General features: G+C 30.0%; 1 protein-coding gene across 1 annotated transcript; it reads left to right on the forward strand.

The window, feature by feature from the left end:
- Positions 1-7,193: 7,193 nt before the first annotated feature.
- On the forward strand, positions 7,194-10,006 carry LOC113869712 (protein SHI RELATED SEQUENCE 1-like). The gene is made up of 2 exons (XM_027506168.1): positions 7,194-8,519; positions 9,163-10,006. The coding sequence occupies exons 1-2, from the start codon at positions 7,913-7,915 to the stop codon at positions 9,510-9,512; spliced, it is 957 nt and encodes a 318-aa protein (XP_027361969.1). The 5' UTR covers positions 7,194-7,912; the 3' UTR covers positions 9,513-10,006.
- The last annotated feature ends 1,361 nt before the right edge of the window (positions 10,007-11,367 follow it).

Here is an 11,367-nt window from a genome sequence, read left to right on the forward strand (position 1 = left end):
AGGGGCGTTGACCGCTGACAGCCACACACGTAGCAGTTAATTAAAGTCCAGAGTTGATGAGAATTTAGACCCGCCAATATCTGATGCGCAGAATGGGATGAGGAAGCAAAAAAAGATGGCACAGAGTTAACAGTACTTGTAAGCTGTAACGCCGGTGAGTTAGTAAATGCAACTTACTACTTAATAGAATAGTCATGCACGCATTATATATAGGACAGGAATGTGACAAGGTACTTAGTTACGTGCACCATGGTATGACTATGAATGAGATAATTGAGACCGAAAGGTTATTGTGAAATATGTACCGTTTTTAGTCTCGGTAAATTATGTAGTATAGGACCATCCTAGCTTTAGGTAGCTAGCTGTTCCCTGATCTTTGCCATACATGCATAATTCATTTATGTATATAAGTTTGAACATGAACTATATATATGTATGAACTCCCTTTCAGATCAGCTATAGGTTGCCATCCTCGTAGATAACATTTGAGCCAGTGGCATTGCTAGCTCAAACTCCTCTTTTGGGTACAAATCTTTCATGCTCTTTCATTTTCATGTTACGCCACATGATACACGTATATCATTCAAATAAATATCAGTGGTCCATATATATACATATATTTTTCTTACTTTGTCTCTATTTTGTTGATAACAATAATTTTAATCTTTATCGTTTTAATTTTTTAAATTCAGTTTTAATACTTATAAATAATTTATATTTTCAAGATTTTTAATAAAAGGATTATCTTTTTTAGTTACTTATCCTCAACTCTAACTGTTAAAGTTAATATCTTTTAGTGATTATAATTTTACATTTAAAATTTACAATTCACTGTTAATAGCCAATCTATAATTTAATTACATAATTTCGTTGAAGTTGATAATTTGTCCCGATTTTAGAATGAGAGAAACCTTCCCTTGCCATATATTTTTAAAAGTAAAATAATGATTTTTTTTATTAAAAAGGTTAATTTTAAAATCAGTCATTCAATTAAAAGTTTTCATCATACTGAAAATGTTTATATTAATCCAAAATTATTTGATGCTTCATTTTATTAGAAAAAATTAATATAATTTATACTTTTAAAATATATAAAAATAGAGATTAATTGATTACATTTTTATAATTTTTAAGTTTAACAAAATATTATTATATATAATTGTTAATATAAAATATAAATTTTGTTAACAATAATATATATATATATATATATATATATATATATATATATATATTGTCTTAATAGTTAGCATATCAATATTTTATACTAATAAATTATAATTGTATAGCATATAAACTTACAATATATAAACTTTTTTTTTTTAAGAAAATGATATTAACTAATTACAATCTAAATAGGTGTCTATAATTTGTCAATATGGAAAATTGTTTATAGGTATATTTTTTGGGTTATAAATATTTTATTGCTAAGAACTGTAAAGACAGATTTATACTTACATACAAAATTAGACAAGTATTATATTATTTGATATTGTTTAGATTAACAAACTACATAAAATTCAAGTATTACTAATAAAACATAAAAATATCAAATTGAATTAATTTCAATGTCATATTTTTTTGTTAGAACTTGTAAGAATAAATTTAGAATTAAATGAATATTATATTATTTTTTATATTTCATATGTTTAGGAATAGATGAATTTGGCACGTAGAAAATTTCAGTGACGTTGCCATCACAAACCTTCAAACGATGATATATTGTCCGTACGATGAATTTGACTCGGAAATTTTCATGAATCCGAAATTTCACAGGTCACGACCTTCCACACAAGAGCTTGTCATTAGGTCCCACAGCCCTTTGCCACAATGCATTCCAGCTCGAATAACATTGCTAATCTTGTTGACTCCCTTTCAAATTCACTTTGTTCTTTGAACAATCGTGTGAAGATCCGAAAAGATCACTAATCCTATTTTGAATAAATCCTTAATTTATTATTTTAAAAATTATGATGTAATATATTTTATATTTTTAAATAAAATATTAATCCCACCTCTTATTTATTAAATTTAAGTAAATAATAATAGTTAATTTTAATTTTAAAATGTTTATTTTTCTTAAATACAAGAGATACTTTTCATAAAAAAATAGCTTAAATACTTAATTTTAACTTTAAAAACTGAGATTAATAAAATTGTTATTTTTATCATTAAATTAGTATATTAACATATTACATTTAAAAATTTCCTCCTGCGTTTTAAATATCAGAAAATTTTGATAATAGTTTTATATTTTTTGAAAAAGCGTAAAAATGTTTAGAGAGTTAATATAAACAATTTTAACAAATACATTTCATAATAATTGTTTGTTGTTGATGGCAAGGCACGATGAGAATGATGTAGACCTATGAGTCTAGGACTATAGGTAATTCATCAAGGCTCAAACAATTCCCTTTTTTTTTTAGGTCAAATCAAGCAGCTGTTCTCTAGAAGTAGTGTGCCATACATCAGATCACATTAGCACTACGTCCAACTAGTTATTCATGAAATTGACGACTGATTGGCACTCATATTTGATGAAAATTTGAAAAAAGAAAAAAAGAAAAATATGACATCCAATTTCTCGTAAAATTACGAGCAAAATTTTAAAATTAATCTTTGAAATATATGATTTATGTATTTTAATTATTTTAAAAAAATTCTTCATTAATAGTTAACAAGGTGACTTTTTTTAAATCACATAGTAATTATAAAAAATGAAATAAAAATTTGTGTAAAAATCATAAAATAAATATCATTATTAAGTTTATAATTTAAAAAATTAAAATACACGATTCATACAAGTTTAATGTTTTACTTAAAATTTTACAGAAAAATTATTATGAGATTAATTTAAATCTGTAAAAATATAAATATTGTCATTAAATTATAAATAATCATATTAATAAAAATTATTAATTTCATAATAATCAATATAAGAATTATATTCAATATATTTTAATTATTGTTTAAAAAGAGTAATTTTACACTTACGATAAAAATATATATTTTTAGTAAATTTTACGATAAATATTTTAAAACATTTTATTTATTATGCTCGATAATTTAAAATGAATATTGTTAAACTTTAAAATAAATGAATCCAAAGTTCCGTTCAAAGAACAAAAGGCACGGGTGATTGAACTTTTGTCTGTCATAGGTGAAATCAAATCAGTTGAGAAGCATGGTAGAATCTAATATGAGAGAGATAATTAAGGAATATTATAATCTGTTCTATTGATGAAATGAAAAAAGCAATACAATAATAACCTGTTTAACTGTTTTAATAGGAGGAAATTCAATTAACTACATACCACTTATATTCTACTAATAATAATCAATTAAATTAATCTCTAGCTACTTATAATTTTCGTAACAAAGTCAGTCGTCTCTATTTTATATCATTTCCTCGATTAAAAAACTGACAACTGAGAAAAGAATATTGCTTCACTTAACTAAGTTTTCACTCACTGATTAAGGGAATGGGATAAAAAACAAGACCTTATAATTCCAATTCGTACCCATTCATCGATTCAAAAATAGGTGTTAACGTTTTCTGCAAAGCCATCCTTGGGGCCTAGCTAGCTGCTCTATTCCAGTATTTTCATTTTTTTCAATTGGTTAAACATAATATTTCTCGACTAAATTTTAAAATAAGTGCCAACAAACATTTCATTTTTAGACTGGAGAATTAGCTATATTCCATGAATTTAAATTAAAATAATTTTACATCAGTGTTTGATAATGCTAATTAAAATTAATTAAATATTACAAGCACGTAAATTAAGTGAGAGAATATATTTTTTAGTTTAATTAATGGTCTTTAATCTGGATAAAAAATGTCAAAATTTTAATGTTTGAGTTCTATGATTATCTTGTAATAAAAATATAAAAAATTGTATTTTGAAATAAATGACATTCAGCACTGACTAGCAGAAGATTCAAGTTTAAATAATTTTTTCATGACCATACAATTTACACTCTTAAAAACTGCAAATATTGAGTCCCTAACTAAATGATGGATGCAATCTTAGATTTACTCCGGCAATCTGCCGTGCATATACGTAATCAATGTTTGTATGTACTTGAGAAAGTTATGTATAAAAGAAAAAAGAGAATATGCACCAATAACAGAAATAAGATTTTGATATATTATCCTGAATATTCTTTATATTTTAATGAAAGAGGATTAAGTAAAATATCAAAATACTTTAACTTGTTAGGACATAAAAAGCAGTTGATAGTCTTAGATATTAATAGAAAACTTTTAATAAGTTACACTAAATATTATAACTGTTAAAAAAGTATTTTGATAAAGAGATAAATATTATTTATAAAACTTAGTTCTAAAACCAAATTCAACAATTACATTAAGTTTTTTGCAGTTATAGTATGATTTCATTCTTTAAAAGTGTTATTTACATGCTTAAATATTAGACTAAACTAAATCGTTTTCTTTAAAAATAATGTGAAAGATATTATAAAAAAATAAAGTGCACAAGAATATTTGCTTTTGTTGTTGATTCTGAAAAGTGAGCGCTCGTGAAGATTATGCTTGCGATTCGATATAGTGTAATGAAAAATTTAAATTATTATATAATGACAATGACAGTTAGGAAAATACTATATGTCAAATATATTTTTTAATTAATGTAAAAGAAAAAAAAAAGAATATATTCAACTTTTTATATTCTAAACTTGTGTCTGATTTTTTTATGTTAATCATTTTTTATTTTATTTTTTATTTATCATTATTTAATAATTAATTTTTATAGCACTTTATATATATATACACACACACACATTGGAAAGATAGTTTACAGTAACATTTTCATTTTATAGAATCTTATCTATTAAAATTTAATTATTAGAATATAAAATTTATTAAATAATAAATTTTAATGATAAAATTATCTACAACACTGATTCTTTAAATTTATTTTTTAAGAATTTCACTTTTGTAAACCTTTATATATATATATATATATATATAATCTCTTAAATTGTATTTTGAATTTTATTTAAATTAAAAAATATTTACATTATATAAAATGTTTATTAGTTCTTTAAAATTTTATGCAAAGTATGTGATTGTGGTAATTTTCATTACACAAATTAAGATTGAATTTGGCTTTATTGTACTTTTATTCTTTTATACTTTAGTTTTATATGATTTTAATTATTGTAGTTTATGTTCTGTATTTTTTTATTATTAAAATTGAATTGATTCGTGTAAATTCAATCTTAATAGAATGTAATTTACCTATATAAACATAAAAGAAAAATATATATAATGTAATGGTTTTTGTTTAAATTTTATTTAAACAATTTTCACATTTTAATCATTAATAATCCATACAAATCTCTGTTATATTACATTTAATTATCAAAACATATTTTAAATAATGAACTTAATTTTAATAATTAAAAATCACAAAATCACATGTTATGAAATAAAATAAGAACTTAAAGTATACATTGATTAAATTTTATAAATTTAAACTCTAAAAAATAATTAACTAGATTTTCAAATTAAAAAATGTATATCATATAATAATTTCGTGCCAACGAATATTGTATGCTTTCTGCTATAACAATGGTTTGAAACAATAAAAATTCTCACACGATATTTATGACAGATTTTTCAATATTTAAAAATTTATTTTATTAACATGTACAACATTGTAAAATACAACATAATATATAATATTTATTAAAAATCAGAATATTTAATAGTATAAATATATTAAATTTTGTAATTTTTATTAAAAAATTATATATAGTCTTTTATTGTGTAATGTTATAAATAGTAAAAAAAAAAAATCTTAACTAATGCCTGGCAGCTAATTTTTCTAAGCAACAATTATTATCATGAACTAATACATATATTCCTAATAATAAAGTCAGAGAAACGTATTTCACAGAATAAAAGACTGTGGCGAAGTTGGATTAGGTCTCATTGTCAAATTAATCCGGAAGTGGATTATTGTAATTTTAGTTTGATTATTTTCATTGTATTATAATAATTAACGATGATTGGGTTATAATTCATAAGTCTTGTCAATGCTTTTTCCATAATAATTAGTTATTGGTTATAAGGATCCATCATATTATTATAACATGAAAAATGGAATTGGGGTTCAGTGAAGACTGAAGAATGCAGTGATGCATGCTGCAACGGGTGGCATTCGCATTTGGCGATGGCATTTGTGAGTATACACTGTACGGCTGGCTCCATGTCTCTGCCATAAGGCTCATGCTCATGCGCTGGTAATTGCAGGTCGGCGCCTTCCTTTTCAGTTTTCTCTCTATACCCTAACCATATTAATCATCACTGTCCCACCTCATTTTTTACTCATTAAACAATTCATCATGCTTCTTACCAACGTTCAATTACACCATTGCCCTCCTCTTAATTCAGTCAACCCTTCTTCATTTTTGTGTCCATTCATTTCCTTCCCTTTCCAAATTGCACATTGTTTTAGGAACCACCTACATAAACCTAAGAGTCACTTAATAATATTATATTGCCATTACTAGTGTTATACCACTCTCTAATAATAAAAATACTACAAAATTCCGCGTGAAAGATAAAATTTAATACGAAAAGAATACAAGTACGATCACGACGTGGTGGCGCTGTGTTCCCTTCCATCGACACAAAATGTTCCAAGGCACATGATTATTTTTATGAAAATCCGATCAAGTTACCTCTTTTTCACCATCCAAAATCTCTCTACCTCAATAAACTAATTGTGCAAAAAATTGATTCGTTAGTTGCAAAAAAGGGCAAATGAAACCTTGGATTTGGCAAACACTAGAAATTTCTCCCAAGGTGGTTAGAGTCAAATTACAAAATGGAGTCACATTCATCTATATAATTGAATAGTGGTAAATAAGGCATATGATATCCATCTACCTCATAATTTAAAACCGGTAAATGGGGACAGATGAATTTAAATGGAAATGAAAAGAATAAAAATTAAGGAAGATAAAAGGGGCAATGTGTCACGAAAAGCAGCGGGTTTTCCGGTAGGAAAGGACGAGAGGCGCAGAAAGCTGTTTGTTTTGACACGTGGAGCATGGTGGAACGTAGGATGAGGGATGAGAATTTCTATGGAGGGTGGAGATGAGACGAATGACATCCATTCCATTAGAATTTTGATAAAAAAGAAAGAGAAGACTGGTAACTTACTTACTGTAGAGGGGTTTTGTTTTGTGATAGTGCTAAGTTGCTAACTTAACCACACCACAGGCCACAGACACAAAAGGGGAAGTGGTCAGAACAAAAGAAAAGCTCATAAACTCTGCGGAAGAATCAGAGAGAGAGAGAGAGAGATGAGAGACTTAAATTGGAGGGGCAGCACAGCAGAGAAGAGCATGGCGGCGTTTGCAGTGCTGTAAATCGTGCTTTTGGGATTGTGGCTCCTCTTTTATTAATGCACCTTGCCTTTGCTTTGGCCGAAAGAGAGTTACACAACACCAAAGAGTTGAAGGCGCGATTAGCCCTGCCCCGACACTGTTCCTCCTTCAAATCAATTCACCCTTTCCCCAACCATAACAGCTACTACTACTTACTTAAGGATAGGAATCCAAAATCCAGAGAGAGAAAAAGAGACACACACAGCACACAAAAACCAAAGAATACTATGTAGTAGTAGCAGTGATTTCTAGGAAAAAAAATTAAATTACACCTACTAGTTGTGCCGTTGTCTCACTCTCAATTTGAAAATTAATTGAACCAAGCAGAAGTAGTAGAGGCAGATTTGGTTATTTTTTTTTAAATTTATTTATATGTAAATTTAAAATTGAGTTTAGCGTGGGGTTGGTTGGTCAGCGATCGAGGTAGTCTTGATATGGATTTAGTGTCACAATTGAGGTCAGGGTCAGGCATAGTTAAGGAGGTAGAAGAATGGCGGGTTTATTCTCATTAGGCGGTGGAGGAGGGAGAGGGAACAGCAACAGCCAAGAGGATCAGCCGCAGGAAATTCCTCCTCCCGACACCTTATTCTGGTATAACAAAAATGACGATGTTTCCTCTTACCGAGGTTTCGAGCTATGGAACCAACAACACCAGCAGCAACAACAACTCATGTCTCATCCTACTCAACCTCAGCCACGTCCTCTCTTTCCGCAAGATCTTTACTCTGCGTTAGGAGTTGGGCCGAGCAGACCCATCTCCGATGATCATTCGTCGTCCCGATCCGCTTTCATGGTTGGTGGAAGCGGAAGCGGAAGTATTAGCTGTCAAGACTGTGGGAACCAAGCGAAGAAGGATTGCCCTCACATGCGGTGCAGAACATGCTGCAAGAGTCGAGGCTTCGATTGCCAAACCCATGTTAAAAGTACTTGGGTCCCCGCTTCCAAACGCCGTGAGCGACAACAACAACTTACTGCGTTGCAACAACATCATCAACAACAACATCTCGAAGATGTTCCCAGAAGACAGAGAGATCATAACCCAACCTCATCCTCTCTCGCCTGCACTCGTTTGCCTTCAAACCCCTCTCCCTCTTCAGGTATAATACATACATAGATAGATGTTGTTGGTGTCGTTGTTTTGTTTTGCTTTGTTTTGTCTTGTCTTGTCCCGCACTATACATGCGCCTCACAGTTTGTGTGATTGACCCATGAGAAGTGGGAAAAGAAGAAAGGAAAAAACGTGTGTATGGATGAATGAAAGCTTGTGAAAAGAATAATGGAGAGACGAGTCGAGGGAAATTCTCTGAAAAGATATGTGGAGGGACTGAGAAAGTTTTGGAAGCATACCCCGAAACAAGGACGGTATCGATTGCGTGTGGAGCAAAATTTCTCTTTTTCTCGCCTTTTTCTTTTCCGAAACACTGTTGTTTAGTAGCCCTGACGATTCGTTTGACAGCGAAGAAGAAGCTGTTTTCTCTCTCTCTCTCTCTCTCTGTGACTGTCATCTTTCTTTCTCTGATAACACGCACTGGCATATACTACCACATTCACTTCTTTCTTCCTTGATATATCATATGTGTTTGTCTCAGTCTCTGTGCTTAGATTCTATTTCTTTTTCTTTTCTTAACTCTCACATGTATGAGTGTGTCTATTATTATCTAACTAAATCCTAATGGTTTTTTCTTTTTTGTGTTTTGCTTTTGCTCTCTCTATCTGTGAATATAAAACTAATAAAAAAAGGGTTAGAAGAGGTGAATTTTCCATCTGTGGTGAGGTCTGCTGCGGAGTTCAGATGCGTACGTGTGAGCTCCATGGACGAGGCGGAGGAGGAGTATGCATACTCAACAGCTGTAAACATTGGAGGGCATGTTTTCAAAGGAATTTTGTATGACTACGGTCCAGATAACAGTAACTACATGGGTGCTGGGGACAGTGGTGTTGCTGGTTTGAACCTTGCTGCAGCTGCTCCTACCACTACTGGTGCTGTTGTCACTGGGGCACTTGTTGATCCTTCTTCGTTGTATCCAGCTCCACTTAACACCTTCATGCCTGGTAGTGGTACGCAATTCTTCCCTCACCCACGATCTTGAACAAACATTCAAACCCCAAACAAACCAAACAAAGAATTTTTATTTTATTTTTGTCTTTATGGATTTATTTAGTGTATCCCTTATTCTTATTATTATTCCCTCGCTCTCTTACTATTTTACGATGTTGTAGTAGTAAATTTCATACGCATTCAACTAGGAGAGAAAGAAAGAAAGAAAAGACAACATGAGAAAATGCAGACGTTCGATGTTTTGTTTTTTATGCAAATCATCAATGCTTGGTTAGTTTTAAAATGTATCATTCTTTCTTCTTCTCTTTCTTCTCGGTAAGGATAATTTGGTTAGCTAGCTAAAGCTATTTAATTTGTTTCTTTCCCTGTACGATATAATGGACATATAGGTTCTAATATTGTGCTGTACTGCGTTTTAGCATTTTTTATTATTATTTTTAGGGGTTGGTTTTTCCTTTCAATGTTGAATTATGTTACAATGTCTGGTTGGTTTTCAACTTCCAAGCTGCTTTTTCCCTGTTTACCCGTATGCTTGCCGGTTTGAAATTGAGCTGAAAACACAGTTTTGATCTTTATTTGGACTTAACTCTCCGGGAAGATTTTTATTTTTTATTTATTTTTTATTTCGGTATGGGCAGACCAACAATGCATGAGCATTCAAGTTTAAGGTGAAAGTTCTCCCTTCCTCTTCCCATGTGATACTGTGATTCTAACATCTTATTCAATCTAACTTTGCATAGATGTGACGTTGATTACTAAAGAGGAAATATTGCTTATCAATATGCTCATATTTAATGCACATGCAGGAAACTATACGTATATAGGGGAACACTCCATTTTATGTCTAAGGAGTACAGCATATGGCATAATACAAAATGTGCTTGATCAAACAACACTAAAACAAGTAAAACAAAAAGAAGGGCTGTAAGATGTCAGCATTTTCGGTAACCTGACCTTGTGATGCAACTTGCTCTCTCCATCTCATGACTGGCTACCCTGTAATCTTACCAGTTTCATATGAATCAGTTTTCAATGATGATTTATGGGCTATAACATATGTTACATAAACCTGGCTTCATTCCCTTTTAAATACATTATATAATCACAATAACATACATAATTATATTAACTAACTAGCATCGATCAAAAGTCAACTTTTTCTGATGTTGTGAACCACGCAATATATTTCTTATTTTATAGCATATTTTACTTGGGAGAGAGAAGATGGAAAATTTTGATGTTAGAGGAGATAAGACCTACATGCATTTCTTTATAATATGCATTTTATATTTTTGAAGATTTGATCTTTTCCTACCAAAGTATACATAGAGAAACACTGAAGCAAGCTTTTATTCTAATCAATAATCTTTATTTTTCAACTGAAAACTTCACATCGATTTCATGAAGATATTACAAACTCTATACGGGCTGATTTGGGTTATGTAGGTTCAATTCCTCCAAAGCATACAAGCATGACTAAGATACATTAATCCGAAGTGATGTATACTCGTGTATATATATATATGTGTGTGTGTGTGTGTGTGTATGGATGTATTCATTCTAAATCTTTTCCATTGTTCACTTTTTCATTTTCACCCTTAATTACCATGTTCTCCTTTTGAGACACTGCCACGCAAGAGTAATGGATACATCTATACATTTATAAAAAGCCACTTAGGAAGAATAATGCACGAAGGAATAGGAATCTAGCTGACAAAATTCTGAACTTCCAGGTTCATTTAATTTTTCTCTGGTTTTTGGAAAGTTTTTCTGTTAGGATTTGACTAGTTATATGGATTATATGTCTAATGTGTCGTGGATTTGACACTTCATTGTCCCTTACGGTTAGTCTTCCTCGATTTCATGTTTAGGATTCATATTCAATG

The sequence above is a fragment of the Abrus precatorius genome, unplaced genomic scaffold (genome assembly GCF_003935025.1).
Source record: "Abrus precatorius isolate BTA unplaced genomic scaffold, Abrus_2018 Scaffold6, whole genome shotgun sequence".
NCBI classification, from domain to species: domain Eukaryota; kingdom Viridiplantae; phylum Streptophyta; class Magnoliopsida; order Fabales; family Fabaceae; genus Abrus; species Abrus precatorius.